The 25156-nt window shown below is 42.5% G+C and overlaps 1 protein-coding gene across 1 annotated transcript; it reads right to left on the bottom strand.

Annotated features, from left to right (window-relative positions):
* Nucleotides 1–1146: 1146 nt before the first annotated feature.
* On the bottom strand, nucleotides 1147–25135 carry GAA1 (glycosylphosphatidylinositol anchor attachment 1). Its single transcript, XM_050194027.3, has 11 exons — nucleotides 24503–25135; nucleotides 24235–24331; nucleotides 23584–23743; nucleotides 23306–23413; nucleotides 22983–23179; nucleotides 14283–14482; nucleotides 13743–13896; nucleotides 10850–10915; nucleotides 6459–6649; nucleotides 4687–4839; nucleotides 1147–1589 (listed from the first exon to the last, which is right to left on the bottom strand). Exons 1-11 carry the CDS (start codon nucleotides 24757–24759, stop codon nucleotides 1331–1333), a joined length of 1842 nt encoding a protein of 613 aa, XP_050049984.2. The 5' UTR covers nucleotides 24760–25135; the 3' UTR covers nucleotides 1147–1330.
* Nucleotides 25136–25156: the final 21 nt, after the last annotated feature.

The following is a 25156-nucleotide window of genomic DNA, read 5'->3' on the forward strand; positions in this document are numbered from 1 at the left end:
AACGGTTATACACAAACATACATATATAGATAGTTGGCCCTCGGAAAGTGCGCGAAGTACCCTAAGAATGCAAATGCATTAAATCCTTGCACTTATATATAACGTCAGCAAAAAAAGCACTGCTGAATCAAACAGCAAGGCAAATGGCAAAGCTTCTAAAGCAATGGCAACCACAAGTGGTGGCAAAACCTCTCCCCCAACACTACCGTTTCCCCCTCCAGTTGGTTTTGCCAGTTGTTCGAGGCAGTGCAGAAGGCGAACGCCCTCCTCAGAGATGGATAAAGCTGTCTCCAGCGCTCTGGCATTGCTCTTTCTCTTAGACAAAATACTGCATCCAGGAAAGCTCGCACAGTAGCAAAAAAAAAAGGGAAGAAAAGAAAAGCTGTTCACTTAAAAAAAATATCCTTGCTAGCAGGCAAAATCACAAGTAGTGTTACCTTTTCCTTTTAAATGTCTTCTCTGGTGAAAGTGTGGTACTGAAATGCAGTTGCAGATTTGAGACAGCATTCTGCAACAATTCTTTTCCTTTGATTCTTATGTTTATCATATGTTGCCCTCCATTGCACACAGTAAATACCAGTTATGCAAGTCAATGATGAAAGGCGAAAATGAATAAAGAAAAGCATCAGTATAATTTGTGGGCCTGTGCCACAGCCTGCTGAAAAAATATACAGCAAGTACATTTTTCCTTTATTTCACATTTCCAAATTTCCTTTCTTGTCACATGAACTGTGATTGCCTTTATTAAGTAAGCAAAGAACTAGTTTAACTAGTCATTCTGACAATATATCACATTACAGGTGGCTGCTCCAGGGATCTGAGTGTGGTGTCATCACCTTCCAAGGACACTTAATTTGCCTTTTCAGAGTCACAATCTGTGCTCTTAGGAAAAGGCACCCACTACCTATTTTAAGAAGTACAATGTACCAGTGGGGCTCGATCTATTACCGTTCCTTAACTTTACATTCACAAATGCATTAAAGACAACAATGAGTAAAAATATTTTTACTAAGCAGACATATTTCCAAGACAAATGACTTTGCATGCAATTTCCAGCTTTGCAAAGCGATACTACAGTCATAGCTTTACTTAAACATTTGTACTGACTAATCACCACACCCTCAATTAACCCACACCACAGCCACATCATCAAAAATCATAATTTATTAAATGATCCATTATATAATCTTCAAGGAGGCACTAGGACAGACCCCTACCACCCATCCTCCATCAACAATGGCCACAAATGATTCCTGGAGTCCTATGTGTGTCATATGTGCACAAAATATTTTTAGACAAAAACATAAGTTCAGCGCACTGGAGGGATAAATCATGCCATCCACATCTGCAGCCACACTGGTATAAGGCCTAAGCAAGTTATGACAAATGTCCAGTTGCCGTAGAGAAGCCAGTCTTCCACCGAAAACATCACAACTTTCTTGTGGCCCAAAAATGAGTAAGATAAGTTGCTTTGAATGAACCGGGGCTCCCATCCATCAAGACTCATAGCGTGCGTAAAGATAATTAAGAAACTAAACACAAATGGATGAATTAAAAGCTGCAGGAGTCTGTGAAAGAGGACAATACCCCTGAAATAGAGAAACAAGAAAATGCAAGTATAAAAAATATAAAATTTGGACAAAAGAGCAAAACGTAAGTTTGGCTCTTGTGATTTGCCTGGTACCTTTAATTCAGTCAGCATAATAAACCAGCAGGAATTCGCAATGTGACTCAAACACCTGCCACAAAATTTTTGCAATATTGAGATCATATGAAAAGCCGTTCATTCAAGGGGCTTTTACCAGGTTTGGCCATTTTAAACACAGCGCATGCTTCACATGCTTACGATCGTGTCTGCGAAGTATTTCAGCACTGTGCACCCACTAGAACAGCAGACATTTCAAACCAACCACTGTGCATCCTCTCTCTTGAGGAATCTCTGCTCCTAGCCAAAGAATCGAGGTAACACGCACAAACGGCGTGACGTAAAACACAGTCCTAGCAATAAACAAGAAGGAAAGGGGGTTAACCAAGGGGCCCCATTTTTATCAGTCATATCATAAGAAGCTAACAAACACTGACACCAAGGAGAACATAGAGGAAATTACTTGTGCTTAATAAATGAAATAAAGAAACGATACATTAATGGACATGAAAGTGGATGAAAAAACAACTTGCCGCAGGTGGGGAATGATCTGATGCGAAAGTTGTGGGATCGTTCTGCACCTGCAGCAAGTTGTTTTAACATTGTGTCTAACATTATGCCTAACAATGTTCGTTCCATCGCTCTTTGCGCACTCGTTCTCGAGCTACTTTGATAAACTCCCAAGTTTCTGCCCCATATGTTAACACCGGTAGATTACAGTGATTGTAGAGTTTCCTTTTCAACGACAGTGGTAAGCTCCCAGTCAGTGTTTCACAATGCCTGCCCTATGCACTCCAACCCATTTTTTATTCCGTAAATTTCCCTCTCATTGTCTGGGTCCCTTGTGAGTAATTGACCTAGATAAATGTACTCCTGTACAAACTCTAGAGGCTCACTGGCGATCATGAATTCTTGTTCCCTTGCCAGGCGATTGAACATTACCTTTGTCTTGTACATATTAAACTTCAACCCTCACTCAACTCAACATTTGACACTCAAATTTTTTAGTTACTTCGGTCCATACGTTTTCCCGATTAGTCGTTTTTTCTCATGCTTCTTTCAAAACCTGAGGAACAAGGTTCTGCCATATTACAAATGTGTCATCAAAGCAATTGCAGCAAGTGCATATGACTGGCAATCACATAGTTCCTTAATTGTACTTAAATGGCCATTATTGCCCCAAAAACGCAGAAAGCTCTGTGGATGAAATGCATTCTACATGCAAAGCAACAAGTAGATGCCTCAGGCAATGTCAGAGGGGCTTTCTGGGTCACTTTCAACAAGCAATAATGGTAGCGATTTCTTTTTTTCCTTTCTATTTTCAGTATTTAAAACACTGATCTCACTAGCTTTCTGTGATGCAACCACTCACACTTCGAACGTTGAATTCTGCACCAATCCTTCTCTATATATACATGAACAAGGTATTTCACAAAATAAAATTTCATTGTAGTTTGCCTCTCACCAGGCCACATAGCAAATGTTGGTTATATGCTGGAAGTTGCTACACATCCTTTTGGGAGCGTTCTACTGCAATAATTTTTCAAACTGGTTCATTAATAGATGAGATAGAAATATTTCAGTACTGCAAACCCATGATTTCAGGAGGCGAGCGTCACTTGCCCTTTCTCTCTTTCCACTTGCCCCCGTCTAGCCACTACAAGCGAAATTCCTTCCCGGCGTTCTCCCATACTGGAGCTGGAGGATCGTGTGACGCATACATCACGGGCCCCACCTTTCTTTTTTTTCTCTCACTTGCTTTTTTTCTGCACGGTGCACTTCTGCTGACGGTCGCGCCCGCGAGCTGTTGTGTTTGTCTTGCTTTGTGCACTGTACATGAGAACACCTGACTAGCGGTATAAGTCAGTGCTACACGAACACTGAGGCAGACGCAAGCTTATCACAGGGCATGATTGCATGCTGGAACATGGTAGAAAATAACAGTTTCACTCCCAGCGCACATGACTGTATGACGTGCGAACAAGCAGATGAAATGAAAGTACACCTCTCTTCCTGCATTGCAAAGTAAAAGAAAAACACACAGACACTCGGTTTGTGTTTTATTATTTCTCTAAACTTCGTCTACTGAAGCAACAGATTACACAAGTAACAGATGTTGCCCACGAGGAGAAGGGCAAACAGTGTATATAGTTTGAAATTTCAGCTCTTTCTGAGGTGCGTAGCAATGTAATTCTTAGCAGACAGGATCGTGAGCGCGCATTGTATCCACTGCGCTTGTAAGCTCAAAATGGCCAGACCTGGTAAGGGGCCCTTTAATGCATGCTGTACATCATAAGAATTTAAGCTCATTAAATGATCAAGCTTCAGATGCTAGCGATGACAATACCACCAAATTTTAAGCAAAGCAGCTATGTAGACACATGCAACTCCTTTCCGGTGGTAGCTTCTCTCAAAATTTTCCTAATTTAGCCTGTTCTTCATAATAACCTTTCATTAGCACCAACAGAGCATGACAAAGCAGCTGAGAACACTGTTTAGATTTAGGTAGCAACACAATTATGTCTGTGCAAAAGACATGAAACAGAATGCAGAAAGAATGCCATGGTTGCGTGATTGCGAGACATGACCCCATCATCATGCAAAATTTACAATATGCACTTACTTGGCCACACTACATGATGTAAAAATTTAAATGAAAAGCTCTTTGTCATGATATTCAACCATTTGCTGAAAAAAAGTGTTCCATTGTAATCAAAATACTTTGGTAACTACTGCCAAGAAAGTACAGCTGCCAAAAGAAGTCCAAAGATGGTCACCATGAAAAAGATGACTCTTCACTGCATGAGCATGTTGCCAGAAATTAAGGTATACACTACACATGCCTTGTAAAACCTACATTGTGCCTCACTCATTACCAAGTTAGAGTAATAAAATTATAAAATTAGCAGTTGATAGCATGGCCCAGTTCAAAAACAAGCACACTGAGACTGTACAAATACACCCTGTGAAACTACTATATGTAAGAAAAGCAATTTAAAGGCATGAAAGTAAGACATTACAAAATACATAAGCGAACCTACCTGTTTTTTGCACTACTTGCTGTAACCAACACTGGTATAGCAATGACAGTGACAGCAGTGGCCAATGATATGTTCACCAAGGCCAAAGAAAACACCACTGTAGAAAATGCAAGCAGCATGGCACATTTATGCGCAGCCCTTTCCATGCCATTCCTGAAATCAAATGAAGAAACACTGAGTGATTGATTGACTGATTGATTGATTTGCTGACTGACTGATTTGTAGGGTTTAACATAACAGAGCAATTTTCACTTTCACAATTTCCACTGGCTATGAGAGCTGCTTTAGTGGAAGGCTCCAAATCAATTTCGACCACCAAAAGCTTGGTACACAAGTATCTTTGCAATCTGCCCCTATAGAATATGGCTGCCATGGCAATGAATTGAACCCGTGACCTCGTGCTCAGCAGCAGAATGCCATAGCCACTGAGCCACCTCAACGGGTGAAATTGAGCAATGTTCATTAGGATTAAATTCTGCTAGCCCAAGCACACTGAATAATGCATTGTTAAAAACCTGTGGCTGCAATGCTTTCTTGCGCAATATCCTGGATTACAACTAGCCTCATTTGATTCGGGAAAGAGAATGCGAGTTAGCAAAAATTCAGACAGAACCCATCCTTTGAGCACGTTGATCAACGTTAATGCAATTGGCATTGAAGTGGTGGTGCACATGTAATTTGGTGGTGGGAGACTGATTATTGAGAGGAGCATGCATTCTTACATAGCCGCTCGTCGCGTCAAACACAATGGACAGCGCAGGTGGGTGGATGATAGATGAGAGCATGTACAGGCACATGTTCAAAATGCCACTTGATAATGTATCACCATTGTTTTCTTATCGTGTGTTCCAGTTTAAAGGTCGATAGAGAGAACTGAAAAAGCCACCGCCAAGATGCATATGTATGAGCCGTGTACTGCAGCCAAGTTTCTCTCTCTGGACACACTGCAGCATGTAGAGGCATGCGCGCAATGTCCCCCTCCTATTGCATGGCCTGCAAGATTGCACCGATGGCATGCCAGTGAGTGCTAACACTGAGAATTAATCCCTCATTGTCCAGCGCATGAACATGGCCGAGCAGATACAGCACTAGGCTGCTGAGCTCAGGGACCCAGGTTCGACATCGACCAACACTGAAGTTTTTCCAGTCTTTCTTCTCATTAGAAAGACCTCTGGATTAAAGAGGCTAGAATCACAATACAAACCACAAAGTGGAGAAAGTAGGCTAAGAATGCTAATCGCATTAAAAACAGGATGCAAAGGTCTGAATGGTAACTGCTTTAGAGGGGCACAAAGGAGAAAAGTTGAGCTGCAATAGTAAATAATAGTAAATAGTAGTAAGGTTTCCAGGAATTTTGCCAAGGTCGTGCTCACGTGGCGGGTTTCTAAAGTCTTTCTGTGCTTTGGTGTGTGGTAATCAGTGATTTCTAATTAATTATAATTATTCCATACACTTCAGTAACTCAAATTGTAACTAAACTTATGCTCTGATATCATATTTATAATGAAACCCATAAATTTTGTACTGTACTATTTTTTTTATTTTATTCCTTTATTTCGTCCTCAGTTGTCTCGGGAGGTGAACCGGAAGTGCTGCGCAAGAAAGAAGAGTGTCGTCAACGCTTGTGCAACTAAAAATAGAGCTTGGAAACGATACTTTATCAGTCTTAACTAATCTAAAGCTTCTCTTCAGTGTCCTTTTAACATTTCCTAAAATGGGAACATATTTCCACCACAAGCTCAGCCTTTAAGCAATGCATGAAATTCACAAACCTTGAGCCTATAAACAGCGGCAGAAAAAGTGAAAGGACCAGCACAGCCACATATCCAAAGTACAGGGACTCCTGGCTCGACAGCTGAAAGTGGTGTCCTAACTGATCAAAGTACAGAGGCGCCATCATCAGCAAAAAACCAACAGTGTGTGACACTGTCATGCAAGGCAAAGCTGACCAGGGTGATGCAGTCTGCAATTAAGAAAAACAAGAACATTAAACTCGTGATAAATGCCAGGAAAGCTATAAACACTGCTACATAAAACTGTGCTTAAAGTAAGGTTCAATACAGTCACAGCAGCTCAAGTGGTGGACGTCCCTGCATGACATTTAACGATGCATTGTTTATGGAGATACATCAACTCAAGATGTGAAGTTCCATGATGAAAGGCACAAAAGCCCACACAACAACAATAACACTGGCTATAAGGCTATAGACATCCGCCACTGGAAAGTTCTACTGTCAAATTTACATTTCTTACATACAATACTTACATTTCTACAACTCTAATACAACAGGTCTGTTAGTCAGGCGCTTGCTTTTCTGCATTACATAGCACAACGAAAAAAATTAAACGTTTTCAGTTGAAGTGTAGAGAAACAACAGAAACACTGTATTAATAGGCAGTAAGAGCTAGTAAGCGACACCTTGATCATATTTGAACATACAAACATGTACCCAAAAATAATACTTTTGCCCCACACAAATGTTTTCAAGTTTCTTAATCACATGTAATGCGAAGGTTGTGGGTTCAGTCCCCACAGACAACAAGTTATCTTTTAGCCCACTTTCATTTCCCCCCTTTTCTTTATTATTTTCTACATTTCAATTTCAACCACAGCTAATTACCCCTATGCTTTCCTTTGCTTCATTGCCTGTTGGCTTTATAAGGTGATAACAAAAATCGAGCCCCTCTGGTTCCTTCTCATTAATCCCGTTGGCAGCTACTGTAAGTGTAAGGCTTTCCCCATCATTGCAGTTACAGTGATCCCTCAATAGCATAAAGCACAAAGCTCTATTAAATTAAATTATGGGGTTTTACATGCCAAAACCACGATCTTATTATGAGGCACGCCGTGGTGAGGGACTCCGGAAATATGGGCCACCTGGGTTTCTTTAACGTGCGCCTAAATCTAAGTACTCGGGTGTTTTTGCATTTCGCCCCCACCGAAATGCGGCTACTGTGGCCGGGATTCGATTCCGCGACCTCGTGCTTAGCAGCCCAACACCAACAATGCTCTATGCTCCATTCCACTGACCTCAGGCATCACAGAAGTTGAGGCTGTTGCTGATCAATTCATGACAGAACAGATTAGAGACATTACTCAGCTGACATATATGAGCATTTTAGACAGATGCATGTTACTTGTTGTAAAGTAGCCAATTACATACAACCCTTCAATTATGTCAAAACACCTAGGCTTTCAAAATTTTCTGTTTTAACATAAAAGCAATGAATTCATTCTTTCGACAAAGACAGTCCACTGACATGATAGAACCTTAATTTCAGTTTCCTCATTTACTTTAGTAAACTTAATTTACCAAAGAAATAAATTGAAACTGATGTTTTTTTGTAGCTTGAAATGGGTCCATTCTCAGTGTGTTTTTTTAAATATATTTTATCATCCCATTACAAATGTCAGTCACAACATGCACTGTGCTACATCAAATTTCAGCTAAAGTAATTGCTCAAAAAGTTTCTGAAAATTAAATTTGAAATTTCAAAGCACCCATATAACATCAAGAAAAACTGTGATTTTACTGTAAATAACCAAAAATAGAAACATTTGAAAAGCACAATATACTGTATATGTAGTACACTTAACTAAGGGCCACACTCATCTAAGAGCTGCAAATGCAACTTGGCAGCCCAAAATTCTAAAGCAATTTTTTTCACATGCATCAAGACACCGTGCATGGCATGCATGTCTTCAGACATTGTTGTGAAAAGCTTTGAAGTTACAGACACATGTATCCCCATGGATGGGCATGGAGGATGATTGTATCAAAGAGTGTGCTGTTGAGCCAAACCTGAGCAGCAGCAATATTAACAGTGGCGAGGTCTAGACGGGCACCAGGTGCATGGCACACAAGTGTGGACAAATGAATGTATTAGGAAAACTATAGCGTTAGCTCATTTGGTGCTAAGGGATTACTGTGATTATGCAGGGCCAGAAAAAATGGACCCAAATGGCCAACCCCGGTGTAAAGGCCACACATCGCCATGACAGATAGAAAAAAAAAAAGTGCGACCCTTACAAGAATCCATACGGTATGTGCCCCTTGCCCACGGTTTCTCTCTGGGCTAGACCACGCTAAAAATATTGATGTAGATTTTGCTTAGATTGATGTTAGCCAAGGTGATTCCCATGCTATGTGGAAAAACCTTCGCTCCATTGTACATTACTAATCATGGAGGAAGCATTTGTATTGATTCCTTGAAAGTTGTGTTCTCTCTGCATTCTTTTATGTTTTTGAAGCCAGGACTGTCAGAAAAGGCATCCCCTACCTTCCTCATACTCCATAAACATCCTCAATCAGCTTAGCCTTTTAGTGCACAAAAGACACAGGGGCGGTATAACAGGTGTATACGAAGTGCTCCTCTAAGCTCGCGGCCACTGGTAAAACGAGGCATCACCAAACTAACCTTAATGAATGCACTTCGTTGCTCTTGCTTTCACAAGTGTTGCAGCAATTTATTGCACTAGCTGACTGCTTGAAAAATGACAGGTATTTTCAGTCAGTGATCACGTCAGTAGCCAAAGGTTTGCTAAAAGTGTTCAAACACACCTGCCAGAATGTACAATCTGACGTACTGAACCACAGATGGAGTGTGGAAAGCTAAAAAGGTGTGCGGCGATACCATATATTCGTGATGTTTCACATAGGCTGAAAAAGACTGCCAACAGCACCAAGGTGAAAGTAGTCTTCTCCGCACCAAAAAAGATTTCAAGTCTGTGCAAGACCAGCTACCGCAGCATTAGCAGTTGCCAGACAAACCAGAAAGAAGGCTTTGCTAAATGTGAGACCAACATTGTCTACCGGCTACCGCTGTCATGCAAAAGAAAGTACACTGGACAGAAGGAACGATGCACTTGCCTGAATAGTGGGAGCCCGCACACAATAGTGGTGTGGGCAATCTTAGCTTCCACTGCAGAAACCATGGGTGTGATCCCCAGTATGCACAGTGCTGTATAATAGGCAGAAGTGCTACGCAAATGACGCGTAAGATCATGGAAGTGGCGAAAATTGCTAGTATGGGGGACGTGTGCGTTGGTGCACAATCTATTGACCTTTCTAAAAAAAATTTGATTACCTTAACCACATGCAGAGAGTGGCTTGATCGATATGGCAGTAATGACTAATTTCATAATCTTGCAGCTTAGCACTTTCATAACTTGGTTTTATCATCAATTGTTATCCTCTTTATGCTGCTTAATGTCATGATTTATTAACATGTACAAATTCACTTGTGCAAGCTGGTTGTTTGTCTCATATATATGTGTGATGCTTGTGAAAAGGAAAACTTTACCTACGTCTATCACACTGTCCCTATGTCTTTTGTGTGTTAAAAGCCTAAAATGGAATACCAACACATCCAAACGTGCATTTTTCGGCTTCTCTCCAAAAGCAAGCTGGCCCTATGCAACTTGAATTAGCGCCGGAGCCTCCATGAGCTGCATCCAGGTATAGCTAGTACAGAATAAGGCTGCTTGCCCAAGCTGTGTTAAATCACTACGAGATCCAACCATTAGCCAAGTTTATGCAGAAAGAAATTGACTGTACACACCTGCCCGAGTGAAAACACACTACAGGCAGCGATTTTTCATAATACGTTGTATACAGGCTGTTGAAAGAATAATGAATAAAAATGATTCACTGCAGAGAAAAATGAAATTGCACTCACTATTAGTCGAGCATGAGAATGAGAGCATGTCACAAAGTTTGGGGGATCATTTAAGCAGCATAGCTGTTAGAGTGAAAACTAGGTAACCCAACAAAAATAGTTCAGCATGGCCAGCCAAAGCGCACATTTTGCACCGTTGTATTTGGAAAGTGCAACACGAATTGGGGTACATTTGAGTGATGCATTTTTTCGAAGTTTTAATATTTCGACTCCTTGAACTGCCAAAGACTTAAAATCTGAACAAAATAAAAATGCAGTCTTTATATAGTGTATGGCAATGCTTGTAGAAGAATTCCAATGTCGATGGCTGGCAGCATATTGAAAAGCCATTGATCAAACTGAATAATGTTGTGTGACATGGTAAGGACAGATTCAAGAGAATGTTAAAATTTGCACACTCAAAGTATATTTTTGATTTGTTCAGCTCAAGGGCTATTCAGCATAATAGCATCCCTTTAGAAGTGAGTGGAACAGAAGCAGTCACCTTTTGATTACTGGTCATGCCAGCACTTTTCGGATCCCCACTCAAAGACAAGAACAGTACTCCTGCCTGAAGGAACAAAAAGATGTGTGTAAGGTTATGCAGGGAAACATTAAAAATATACAGCCAAATTATTTTCCGCCAGCTGTTGTTTTTAAAATCATAAGTGCAAGTAAATTCCACGCAACGAACAAATGTATGCACAGTCACATTATGGGCTTTTCATTGACACCGAAACTGAGATAGCACTGTCATCTTACCTTAGTCACTTCCAGCCTCCCTTCAGTTTGTGTGAACTAACAGGTCAAACTACTACTACCTGGCCAAACTTTTGTCTTTTTCCTTGAAAATGTATTTTATTCTCTTTCTAACATGCTAACCATAGCCTGGTGCCAATAGCAGCCCTACTTCCTTACTGCACCAAAATGACAATAAACCTGCACTGTCCAAGGGGCCTGCAACTGCTTCAGTGTCCTACTATAATTTTCCAATGCCAGCCACTTGACTTCAACAAGAATGAGATGATAATAAGTAGCAAGTGAAGAATGCCTGTTTTATTGCTTGCTTGAGTAGTGCACCAAGGACTATTGTAATGTAAAGGAGTGCCTACACTGAAGCACTGAAGTACATCCATGTTCATTCACGCAGGAAGCCTGCACTTTTGCTCTTTGTAAGGGCTTGACACTTATGTTTTTAGAGGAACGATGATAGGTAGCATCATTAGAAACAATGTGCCAGACTATAAACTGTTTATTACAGTTGCTACCCTGCATGCTGTAGTGCTGTTTTCGGTGCAGAAATTTTATTGATGGCACCCTATACTCGAGCTTTGAATCTGCAACCAAAAGCATACCAAACACATAGACTGTAAAGTTGCAATTTGGCAGCATTCCTTACATTACAATGAACAGCAGCAGTGGAACTTCTGCTGAAAGGGTGACTGCAAGCACTTCAGGTGAAATTGGAATGATGCCAACAGTCACTATTTCTAGTAAGTACTGCACTGCTGTATAACAAATCGATGTATTAAACCGAATTAACTCAAGGAACAAGAAATACGCTAGTAAAGCCCATTATATTTAAACCAGGAAGCTGCCATTTACATACACGTAATTATTCAACACTTAAACAAAAGCTTTAGAGATCACATGACACAGAAGGGGGAAAAGCATATTGTTATCCCTCATAAGTTGCATTCATCACAGCAGTTCCAATAAAGGGTGCTTTCTTCATGATACCAATGAATTACAAAGAGAATGAGTGCATTAAAATGTGCATTTAAGAAAACTTGATGGCCACGAGAATACGTATTTACAGAATACATATTTATATTTACAGAATACATATTTACAACAAGCAAGGTGCACATATAAGAAAAGATAATGACAACACAGTCAGTAATCCTGAACTAATTTACTGAAGCTCAGACTAATGCCCTTAAATAAAAACCCATGCACAGAATGCAAAAACCTCAGACTTGTCCTGGCAACCAGGTAAAGAATACCTCTGTTGTTGTAAATGATATTGTGCTACACACACACAATTATTAACTTACTTTTATGTATTTTGCTCCCATCAGTTATCATGCAGTTTTACTGTCAGTGGGTTCCTTCTGCTTACAAGTCCATTTCAGTGAATGTGTTCTTTATTAAAGCATGCGCCTTGGCACAACATTTTCCATAAAACAAAAAGAATGATCAACATAGTGGCAACAAAAAAGAGCACATCAGACATCAGTATCTGATGGTATTTCACCCTATGCAGTAAATAAAATATGCCACTGGTACCCACAAGGGATGCTTCCACCTTGCAAATGCATCATGGTTAAGCAGGTTGCTACATAATATAGAACGAGTTTCGTTTCCTTATGCTTACTTTCTGTTCTTGCTTTTGGTAGCAAAGGCATTGAAGAATGAATGCAAAAGAAAATGGTTACCTGCGCCAGTGTAATGTAAGGATTCCTTTAGCTCAATTCTGTTTCTTGCTTATCATCAAGGTTTATGGCCAGCCCATCCTGGTGATAATATAGGCATACTGCCACACGGACCACTGACCAAGCACGGAAAGAAATAGCATTGAAATAGAATCATTACATTACACCGGTTCTGATCAATTTAATTCTGGAGTTTAATGTGCAAAATCACGATTATGAGGCATGCCACAGTGGGGGTCTCTGGATTAATTCTGAACATCTGGGGTTCTTTAACGAGCACCTAATGCATGATACATGGGCGTTTTTGCATTTTGTCTCCATCAAAATGCGACCACCACGACCAGGATTCCATCTCATGCCCTCGGGCTTAGCAGTGCAACGCCAAAGCCACTATGCCACCACGGTAGGTCACTGGCCCCGATTGATATTATCATCTTTGAAAAGGTGTTAATTATAATACTACATTCATAAATTATAAATGTTTATTATAATAAACATTTGCCATACACTGTGGCTTATATAAGCTGCAGGTGCACAATAGCAAATATTTTTTCAAGATAACCTTCCTACCAAGACAAACTTAAAGTAATTAATAACCATACCTTACCTTAAAAGTTTGGTCATAATTAATTCTGATAAGAGTTGACTTGGCTTATCCCTAGAGCTCTAAGAAGTGACTATCAAATTTTCAGAAAGTATGGCCACCACTACAGCACAGCTGACTTCTGTTAATTAATTCAACATTGGCTAACTAAATTCCTGTTTCAGTTCAGGAATTCCATTTAACCATGTTCAAAAGCCCCCAAAGATGCCTATGTTCTTAAGTACTTTAATTTGAACTTTCAGATAATTCTAAAGAATCATACTCATTCCTAACAAAGATGTTCTAAAAGCTTACTGGCCAACAATAAAAGCGTAGCAAGATGACTGATGCACAATGTACCAATAAATTTTACAACGTACCTTCAGTAAAGCTGGAAGGCCGATCAAAGCAAATGCAGGGCTATACAATCCAATAGAAACATATCTTCTTGTAGATGGCAGCAAGTAGAAGAAGAATGACTGGTGAAATCGTTCTAGCAAGTTGTTCAAGCTAGAAAACACACCTTCAAGCACTCTGTAAAATGAAGTCATCAAGACATTTATTAGTGCCTTTCACATAGAATTTCAAGGTACAATGTGACGAAGATTTTAGTTTCCAGATGCAGATAAGGAACCCGAGAAATGAAAAGCTCAAGCGACATACAGAAGCCTAATTTCGGGCTAATTCATTCATCACCGACTCTCTTTCAAACTCTCGAATATGCATTGCCAATAATAAAGCACAGAAATTGAACATAACACATTTAAAAAGAATGTCGATGAATTCAAGCAGCTACACGACACTGATATTTACGGTAAAAGTGATTTAACTTCCACAAATATGATGATATTGATGTGAAACAACCCTAATATATATGCTGTTAAAAACTGATGCAGAACACAGAATAAAAAAATACTCACCTGCCAACCTCTTCAAATCCAACACTAACAGAGGCCACTCCATCTGCATGACCTTCCAAAGTCAGGGCTTGGATAGCATAACGATGAAAGAGTCCATGGCCCCCATTTGGCTGACCAGATGCTTGAGCAGCCATCATGGCTGTCATTGTCTTAAATGACTGCATCCAGCCTTCAAAAGGTTGTAAGTCATAGGGAGACACCTGTAAAAACCACAGCTACGCTCTAGCACAAGCAGTGAATGAAGTTTTTGCTTTAAAGGGCCCCTCACCAAGCCCCGTAGAAAATTTCGGTTATACACTGGAAGTTGTTACATGTCCTCTAGGGAGCGTTCTGCCGAAAAAATTTTTCAAATCGGCTCATTAATAGCAGAGATAGAAATATTTCAGTGCCGCGAAACCATGATTTCAGCAGGCGGGCTCCACTGCCAAGCAAGACGCTCTCTCCACTCGCCTCGTTCAGTCTTCGCAAGCGAAATTCCTTCCCTGTGTTCTCCCATACCAGACCTCGAGGATTGCGTGATGCATATGTCACAGGCCCCGCCTTCATTTTTTTTCCTTCTTGCTTTTTTTTCGCCGGCGCTACGCATTTCCGCCGACTGTGTCGCGTACGAGCTGTTGTCTCATTCACACAGCGCATGATTTTGCGCGCTATGCACAAGGACACATGACTAGTGGTATAATTCAGTGCTACACGAATACTGAGGCAGAACAAGTGGATCGCAGAGCATGATCATGCACTGGAACACGGTAAAAAATGTCATAGTTTCTGTACTTGCGCACGTGACTGCACGACCGTGGGAACAAGCAGATGAAGCGGAAGTACATCTCTCTTGCTTCGGTGCGAAGTAAAACAAAAAACGCACAGACATTCCGTTTGTCTGTTTTATTATTTGTCTAAGCTTCAATTTGTCAATTCAAGCAACGGATCACACAGACAACAGATGTTGGCTTGAATAAGGCTCGAATTCACACGTCACCATGAGCGACGTCACACTGTGGACACGACTACGTAAGCGCAGGGGCACAACTACGCCACCGTCCGGCTTGGAGCGCAGCGGCCGCAAGGAGAAAGAAAAACGGCGTTTGGTTCGAAATTTCAGGGCTTTTGTGCGGCGTGTAGCGATGTAATACTTTGCAGACGCGATTGTTATCGCTAAATGTATGTTCTGCGCTTGTCATCTCAAAATGGCCAGACCTGGTGAGGGGCCCTTTAAAGAATCCTGCAACGTAATAGTCAGCAAAATGGCTTGCACCCACAGCGCATGGTTGCATAGTGGTTACAGCGCTGAACCCCTGCTAAGTACGAGGTCAAAGGTTCGATTCCCGGCCAGAACAGCCACATTTCATAAGGCTGAATAGCAAAAATGCTTGTGTACCGTGCATTGGGTTCATGTTAAAGAACTCTGGATGGTCAAAATTATTCCAGAGTCCTTCTCTATGATGTGCCTCATAATCAGATCGTGGTTTTGGCATGTAATATCCTAGAATTTCTTTTCTTTTTTTTTTAAAGGGTTACTTGGTGACCCCTAAGCAAGAAACAAGCAAATGCACCAAACTATCCTTTTTTCATTCCTCAGAAGGTAACATACAGCTCCCTCATTTTTAAAACATCCTGTTTACATACTCACAGTGCTGTAACAAGTAATAGGACGCAAGCAGGACATCAAGCAAAGGTGAACTTCGAAGACAAACACTTTCAATTAGGCAAACTAGTGCACACACCAAGAAAGGTACAGCTTGGCAGTTAGAATGTCAATACTAACACAGTCAGCAGACTGAATGAAATGGTTAACTGGCTCCCTATTTACAGAATGTCATTGTGCATACTTGCATACATTGTGCAATCAAGGAGTACAGGTGGCATATGCGAATATCTTGGGAAAAATCTGATTCCAGAACTACCTTTGCTCTCCACAAGAAAACTATAAAGTTACCTATCAAGAAAGGGTTCAGGCAAGGGGACACAATATCTCCAATGCTATTCACTGCATGCTTAGAAGTAGTATTCAAGCTATTAGACTGGGAAGGCCTAGGAGTGAGGATCAACAGCGAATGTCTCAGCAACCTTTGATCCGCAGGTGACGATATCCTGTTAAGCAACACTGGGGAACAAATTACGAAAAATGATTGAGGACCTTAACCAAGAAAGTGTAAGAGTGTGGTTGAAAATTAATATGCAGAAGCCAAAAATAATGTTCAAAAGCCTGGAAAGTGAACAAGAATTCTGGATAGCCAGTCATTCTCTAGATTCTGTACAGGAGTATGCTTATCTAGGTCAACTAACAGCGGATCCTGATCATGAGAAGGAAATTTACAGAAGAATAAAAATAGGTTGGAGTGCATAAGGCAGACATTGGCAGGTCCTGACTGGAAGCTTACCACTATCATTGAAAAGAAAGGTGTACAATCAATGCGTTCTACTGGTACTAACATATGGGGCAGAAACTTGGAGGTTGACAAAGAAGCTTGAGAACACATTAAGGACCGCGCAAAGAGCATGGAACCAAAAATGATAAGCGTAACGTTAAGAGACAGGAAGAGAATGGTGTGGATCAGAGAGCAAACAGGGATGGCCAATACTCTAGCTGGCATTAAGAGAAAAAAGATGGAGCTGGGCAGGCGATGTAATGCATAAGTTAGATAAGAAGTGGTCCATTAGAGTTGCAGAACAAGCGCCAAGAGAAGGGAAGTGCAGTCGAGGACAGCAGAAAACTAGGTGGAGTGATGAAATTAGCAAATTTGCAAGCACAAGTTGGAATTAGCTAGAAAAGATGGGAGTAATTGGATATCGCAGGGAGAGACCTACATCCTGCAGTGGGCATAAAAATAGGCTAATGATGATGACCATGCATACCAGAATAATGGGTGGTCCTAACAACAATTTGGCGATGCTCCACATGCATCATGCACATGTTACAGACCTGTCAACTTTAAGATTTCAAAAATTCATGCAAAGGTAGCAAAATTGTGGGTTGCTCTTCTACATCGATATTATAGAGTGGGCAGTGGTGCTGCGGGTAGGCCCGAATAATCAAGTGAGCTTGAAAAATCAGTTGCTGCCTATATTTGCACTCTTTTAAAATGAATTATACCCTAAACTACAGGCAAATAAAAAATCATAAATTAATCAGTGTCGTTATAATTATTGCAAACAAGCTTAAAAATTTTGCATTCTACAAAGATATTGTTACGGATGAGATGGATTTATTTACAAGATGATCGAGGGGGCATAGAGACAAGATCGCAAGCAGTCAGGCATTTTCTACACCGCGCGCAGTTCTGCCATCTCCTCTTCTTCGGCTCCACCACGCAGCGTAACATCTTCTTCCGGCGCAGACGAAGCTCGTCGAGCAAGTTAGGGAACCACATAATTGGTAGTTCTTGATTCAGGAACCCTATGATGGCAGTGCTTCAGGCAGGCCACACAAACCACTTGAGTCTTCCGTGACCGGCAGTTATTGGCGGGCAGTTTTGCGATGACGTAGTTGACGTCACTTAATCGGCTGAGCATCACGAATGGACCGCTGTACGTTGAAATGAACTTGCGATACAAACCTTTATCTGTAGAGGTATCCACAGTAAAACATGATCACTAGGACCGAAAGTGGCATGTATATGCCGGGCGTCATAGCGTGGCTTGGTTGAAACTTGCGAAAAGAGCGTTCTTAAGCGAGCTAGCCAACGCACTTCTTCGGCACGACACAAGGTCTGGGGAATGGATGTCTTCGTTCAGTGTGAATGGCAAAATTGTGTCTAAGAATGTTTGGGGACTGCGAGCGCACAACAGATAGAAAGGCGCATACCCAGTTACTTTGTGCTTGGCTGTATTTTATGCGTAAGTGACAAAGGGCAGCACGGCATCATAATTCCTGTGATCAGCTGAGGTGCACAGTGACAACATATTGGTAAGCATATGATTCATGCGTTCAGTGAGGCCATTTGTTTGTGGGTGGTACGGCGTTGAATGGCGATAAGTAGAACCGCAAAGGTGCAGCTGTTCTTCGACAATGTCGGTGGTGAATTGCCATCCACAGTCACTTATAACAACAAGTGGAGCACCGTGACGCAGAATGACAGAATGAATCAGAAAGCACGACACATCGGCGGCAGTAGCAGAGGTAAGTGCCGCAATCTCAGTATAGCGCGTCAAGTAGTCGACGCAAACAATAATCCAGCGACGGTCGGTAGAGCACTTGGGAAAGGGTCCGAGCAAATCGATGCCAACTTTTTCAAATGGTAAGGTAGGTGAGTTCACTGGTTGCAAAAATCCTGCAGGAAGTGTCGCCAGCTTCTTATGATATTGGCAACCTGGGCAACTTGCAATGTACTGTCTTGTGCTCTTCCATAGCTTCGGCCAATAAAAGCGCTGGTGTAATCGATGAAGCGTGCGAGCAAAGCCAACGAGGTCCGATGTGATGTCATCATGCATGGTGTTCGGGAATGACTAGGAGCAAGGAAGTGCCTTCAGCAGAGTAATTCTTTTTGTAAAACAGGCCATCACACAGCGTGAAGGACGTTGTCTGACCTGATGTGCGGACAGCGTCCAATAGGGGTATGAGTGTAGGATCACGACGTTTTTCACATTTAAAGGTGCTGAGGTCAGGAAACTCAGTAATGCTGGCAAGATAGTCATCGAAGTCATCGTCGTTAGCGGGGGATTGTGGCGACGGGAGACTAAACAAGCAGTTGGCATCGGTATGACACCAACCGCTCTTGCAGCCACACAGAAAAGGTATATTTCTGAAGGCATAACCCCCAACGTGCCAGCCGTCCAGAAGGATCCCGCAGTCCAACAAGCCAGCAAAGAAAATGATGATCCGTCCCTATCTTGAAATGTCAATCATACAGATACGGCCAAAACTTCTCGATCGCAAATGCTACTGCCAGGCATTCCAATTCGGTGACAGTGTAATTTCACTCCACTCTCGTCAGTGTCCAACTTGCGCATGCAACGCGTGCTGGTGCCCATGATGAAGTTGTATGAGGACAACGGCAACGCCCACACCGCTAGCGTTCGTGTGTAGCTCAGTCATGGCCTCGGGATCGAAATGGCACAAGACAGGCCCAGAAGTTAGTAGATACTTCAGCTGATGGAACGCGTCCTCGCATCCTGTAGTACAAACGTAGGGATTGTCTTTGTGAAGGAGGCACATGAGTAGGTGAACAAGTTGGGTGAAGTTCTTGATAAACCGGCGAAGTACGAACACAGGCCAAGGAAACTACGGAGGTCTTTCGCTGCCTTCGGTTGGCTAAAATCATGCCTGCAGCAATCTTTTCAGGGTCAGGTCGAATACCATCTTTGTTGACGAGAAAACTGAGCACGAGTCTGGCGCTTACCGAAGTGACACTTCTTTGAGTTTAAAACCAGTCAAGTGTTTTGTATACGGTCCAGTACGACGCCAAGTCACTGATTGTGCTCAAGTGTTTTGCCAAAAATGACTACATTATCCAGGTAGCACATGCAGATCTCCCATTTCAATCCACGCAGCGCTGTGTCCATAAACCTTTCAAAAGTTGCTGGTGCATTGCATAAACTGAAAGGCATGACATTAAATTCGAAGAGACCGTCTGGCATCACAAAGGCAGTTTTCTCTTTATCTGTCGGGTGCAGCGGTATTTGCCAGTATCCCAATCCTAAGTCAATGGAGAAGTAGGAGGCTGCATGAAGGCAATCGATAGCATCGTCGACGTGTGGCAGAGGGTGCGCGTCCTTCTTTGTGGCTGCGTTAAGTCTTCAATAGCCAACACAGAATCTCAAAGAATAGTCCTTTTTCTTAACTAGTATCACTGGAGCTGCCCAGGTACTGCAAGACTCCTGGACAACGCCTTTCCGCAGCATTTCTTGAACTTGCTCAGTGATTACTTTTCATTCTGCAGAAGAGACGTGGTACAGCTTCTGGCGAATACGCGTCACTTGGCCAGTGTTTGCGCAGCGTTGCATTCGCGAATCAGGACGCAAAATTGGACGCTCATCTTGCACGAAATCGAAAACTGGTGCATAGCGGACGAGCACCTTTTGCAATTCTTTCCGTTCTGAAGAAGATAGCGACTTGTTCATCATGCGGCAGAATTCCATAGAGTAGTCACAATTTGCTGCCCTCGCTTCGGTGGAAGCGTCAATGGCGTCAATACTTATGGTCGCTTCTGAGTCAAAGGTGGTCAGCTGGAGTCCTTCTGGTAGTAAAACTTGCTCCAAAGACGCATTCACCATCCACACGTGAGCACGGCGATCTACACATTCTATAATGGATCGAGGAACCAGTACATTTTTCTTCAACACAGTATGGAAGTACGGCTCAATTGAACCATGACAGCAAGTGCAGGGCAATGCGTGGAAATCACCAGAACAAATGCCGCAGTCTGAGCCGGTAAAAGGACATCATGAGACACAGAAAAGTCACTGCTTGTCCACGCCGGATACTGTTGGTATGGGTCTTATCACGTGACTTTGAAGAGAAATTTCACCAGCCCCATAATCTAACATTGCACCACATTCACCAAGAAAGTCAATCCCAAGGATGATGTTGTGAGTGGTGTATTCCAAAACAACAAATTCAGTTGGAAAATCTTGTCCATCCACACTCACTATAGCACAGCAAATTCCAATGGACCGCAGCAGTTCGCCCACAACTCCACGAAAAGTAGTCTTTTGGTCCCATGCGAACATCACTTTGTGTCCCAGACGATTCTTAAACAAAACACTCATTACAGAAATGAAACTCTAGCACCAGTATCGACTAAGGCATCAGTATTTAAACCATCAACACAGGCACACACTTTGTTTTTGTGCTTGGCGACAGGCGGAGGACTACTTGACCGTACCACGACCTCACCTCCATTGGCCGCACCAGATAATTTCCCAGCTGGGATGGAGGTAAAAGTGAGCAACGGTGAGGTGATGGCGAGCGACGACAGCCGGTCACAGGAGGAGTAAGACTGCTTTCGGAAGCTGGAGACTCACACCGGGATGCACGTTCATGCGGCTGTCGTCGAAGAGGCAAAGTGGTCTGCCATGGCATGCTGTCTTGGCCTCCAAATTGATAATCGGGTATGCCGAAAACTTGCTGCTGCCGTCGGTGACAATACCTGCCAATATGTCCGCGGATACCGCAGCTAAAGCAAATAGGTGGCTAGCGATACACAGTATAGTCATAAAGTGGGGCCTGAGGCTGGCTGTACCGGGGAGCAAGGCGTTGGGATGGTGCGGTCTGACGACGTTCGAAGGTACGCGAAGGATGCCGGAACTCCGCCGTGTCGATGCGGATGCGTTCATCACGCAAAGGTCGAATTTCACTGTTAGATTGTTTGCAGTTGGCAAATCACCGGCTGTTCAGGACAGTGTACATCAAGCGTGCATTCGGGGTACTCCCGTCCTGCGTCTCATCCGCCACCTTGTGTTTGAAAGTGCGTCAATTCTTTTAACGGGTTGACGTACTAACAAGGCGATGACATGGGAGGAGGACACGTCCATGCCTGCAACCGTAGTCACATTGTCAAGTCTACCAAACTTTGGCAATACACGACATGTCTTCAGTGCCTCAAAAGCATGACAGTGATATCTTAGATCAGATGGAGTCCGCAGGTCTTCCTTTGATATAAGTAAATTGTAGACATCTTCAGCAATGCCTTCAAAAGATGTCCAACCTTATCTTCATCCAACATGCCCATGTTCACATTTCTGCACAGTTTCAATACTTCTTCAATGTAAGTTGTGCATGTTTCTCCGAGCAACTGTGCCCCCCGCAAAAGCGTATGCTCAGCCTTCTTTCTTTTTGAAAGTGAATCTCCAAAGCAGCTTTTGATTTCTTCTATGAACCTTCCCCATGTTGTCATCGTGCTTTTGTTTTTATTGAAACAAAGTAGTGCGGTTCCGGTGAGAAAGAAAACGACGTTAGCAAGTCGCGCCATTGCGTTCCACTCATTGTGACCGCTTATCCTTTAATAATAATTTAGCCAGTCGTGAACATCCTCATCAGCTTTGCCAGAAAAGGTGCGCGGTTCTTTCTGAAGGATCCAGCAGATGACTTGCCTTAGGCGCTCACTGTCATCTTGCATGCTTGTGTCATGGCTGCTGCCAGCTGCTTGTGGTTCGTTCATGTCCATGTCTTCAGGCGGTAGTCCGAGCAAGTGCCGGCTTCTTCGGAGGGTGCGTAGAAGAAGGTTGTCCAGAGCGATTACCCTGCACTTCCACCAAAGTTGTTACGGATGAGATGGATGCAAAAGTTGACCGGTATGATCTGATGAGAGGCCCTTCACACTTGCTATAAAACTTGACAAGATAATCATCTTACATTCCACATGTTTTGCACAGAAGGTAAAAGCATGGCAGCAGCGATAACATGTAACAAATGGAAACACGACAAATTATCTGAAGTAAAGAACATGTGCAAGTTTCAAAACTTTGTCACAATTGCATCATCCACACACCAATAGCAAGCCCTTTTGTTTGATTTCACTTGAACAAGCAGTTCCTTAAGGTCCCTCAGTTCATTCAAGTGATGTTTTACTAGGGATGGTTCAACATGGCTCTACACTGAGCCTGTAACACGGCACTTTCGAAGTAATAAGCCTAGTGAAATTTGTAGCCTCACAGTAAAATGAAACAAAACAATGCTTTCACCTGAAAATATTCTGATTATCTATATCCACAAAAGTGAGACATTTCCATCTGTCAACAAGCATATGTCACAGAATTTCTTACTTGATCATGAAATGTTGTGTGCACAGACTCTCGAAGACACAGCTCTATTACCAAGTTGAACAAATCAAGGTTTGGTAGTTGGCCGTTCAATCCAACCAGCTTCAAGTCAAGCCGCCTAATGCGACTACTATGGAGTTCCAAGTTGATCGCGGCTTGAATGGGGCCACTTCTAGCCTTTAGTGTTCCAGGATCAATAACTGAGAAAAAGAAAAGCATGAAGGCAGAAGTATAAATCTACATATGTACTGGTAAAGTACTACTAGACATTCAACCGGCAAAACAATTAAAGAAGCATGACACGGTTGTGCTAAAGTATTACACACCTCCAGGCGCAGTATGGATGTCATGGTAAGCATCCAACCATGCTTGAAATCCAACCAACTCATGTTCAGTGACGAGAAATATCACATCTTTGGCCCATGACCCCTGAGCTGAAAGAGCATGGCACTTAATGAAACTGGTCTGTTTTTAAACTGCAGTCTACACAGAGGCAGACGGAACACTCAAATAAAGGGAAGAAGCAAAAGGAGACCTGCAGTGCACTTAATACAAAACTTAATGCCAACTAGAACTACACTGATTGTATGACAAGGCTTTTCACCTCTGAAATACTTAGCAAGTGCCACCATGAGTGCAATTCCAGGAAGTGTAGATCCATGAAGGCTGTCCTCCATGCGGTATGGTGATGATAACACAACAGCCTCTGTGCCAGAGCCCCGAGGAGCCCGCAGGATTGCATACACATTTTCTCCACCATGTGTCTGCACCCAATTTAGAAAAGGTAGCATTGCAGAAAAGGCCAAACACTGTATATAAAACAAGCCAAACTGCTCACTTATGCCCCACTCCTTTGGACCATTAGCAGGTGCCACTTCTAGCATGCAAAAAGCATGACAAAATATAATTCAGAATTTTCATATAATGTCTACTTCCGTATTCCAATGCAGTACAACGTTGTGCAACACAGAAGAGAAGATGTTGCATAGAGGAAGAAACAAGGAAATGCATGGAGATTAACCAGACGGACGTCCGGTTCGACACTCTGCACAGGGGAGAGGGATTAAAATAAGAAAGGAGAGGAAACCTCAAAGGTAAAAACACTTGTAGCCTTACAGTGTTGTGGTACGCAGTTATACAGTATAATTACGACGTATGTATTGCTGGGCCGTTCACCAATAAATTGCATACATCATTTGTTTATATAATTTAATCCTCCTTTTAAACTACAAAGTGCCTTATAGATAATACGTACGGGTTTCGATCCCAACGGGTAGTGAAGGCTGAAATTGTGTCTGTACACATCAAGCCCCAGTTGACGGAACTGACCAAGCAGCCATGGCAGAGGCAAGCTGAAAAAGCACATAGTCGTTTGAGAATGAAGTTCGCAACCTGCCGGCGAGACTGTGTTTCGCTCGCACCAATAGAGAAACTTTCTTCCATTCAGTGCAAAAATTAAAATCAGAAGTGACATAGAAACCACTTAATTCGGAGTACAACCACACAAACAAAATGATCTTTACCTTGCGTGACTTCTTGCCTCTTCTTTCAGGCTTTCCAATGTGTCCTTTGCGAATGTACCAAGGTTGAACCTCCTGTTTACAAGGCCAGGTAGGAGGGCATTTTCCGAGAAATATGTCTTATTGTTGCACTCATTCCAGGCTAAAACGGCAAAAGCGATCAGCCCGGCTAGATATGCCAATGTGCACAGTCGATTGCAATTCTTCTGAACCACCAAAACTACTTTGTTGTTTTGTGAAGTGTTCATGAGCACACCCATGTTCACCCCCTGCCGGCGCCACAACTTTTTTTATGCCACAATCTTGGGTCACTACTGCACTGGTGCGCTGGAAACCCAGCCCAGCGGGCTCAGCCTCCTAAAGATCCATCAGTCAACACCGGCACGCCGACGCGCGGGACGGGCTACACGTTCTGGGCTAAACCACAGAAAGAAGGCTACACTCGTGGCTCTAGAGCGACCACACACTTTGATGCGCAGCGCGCATGATTCTCTATCAAGACTGATGTGAAATAAATGTGTTTTCCAAACTTGTTAAACTGACAAACGCCACGCTAAAGAATTCGTGTCCACCCAAAACATTATGTCACTTGCACAAAAAACATCCCGCACAATTTTTTTTCGTTACCCTCAGCAGCCCCACCAACCGTTCTTAACC

This window comes from Dermacentor andersoni, chromosome 1, assembly GCF_023375885.2.
Source record: "Dermacentor andersoni chromosome 1, qqDerAnde1_hic_scaffold, whole genome shotgun sequence".
NCBI lineage: Eukaryota > Metazoa > Arthropoda > Arachnida > Ixodida > Ixodidae > Dermacentor > Dermacentor andersoni.

Coding starts and splice junctions, on each gene's coding strand:
- GAA1 (XM_050194027.3), bottom strand. CDS start 24,759: ATGGGTGTGCTCATGAACACTTCACAAAACAACAAAGTAGTTTTGGTG. Junction 14,483..22,982: donor ACACAACATTTCATGATCAA/GTAAGAAATTCT, acceptor TGGTTTTTACAG/GTGTCTCCCTATGACTTACA. Junction 13,897..14,282: donor GGATTTGAAGAGGTTGGCAG/GTGAGTATTTTT, acceptor TTCATTTTACAG/AGTGCTTGAAGGTGTGTTTT.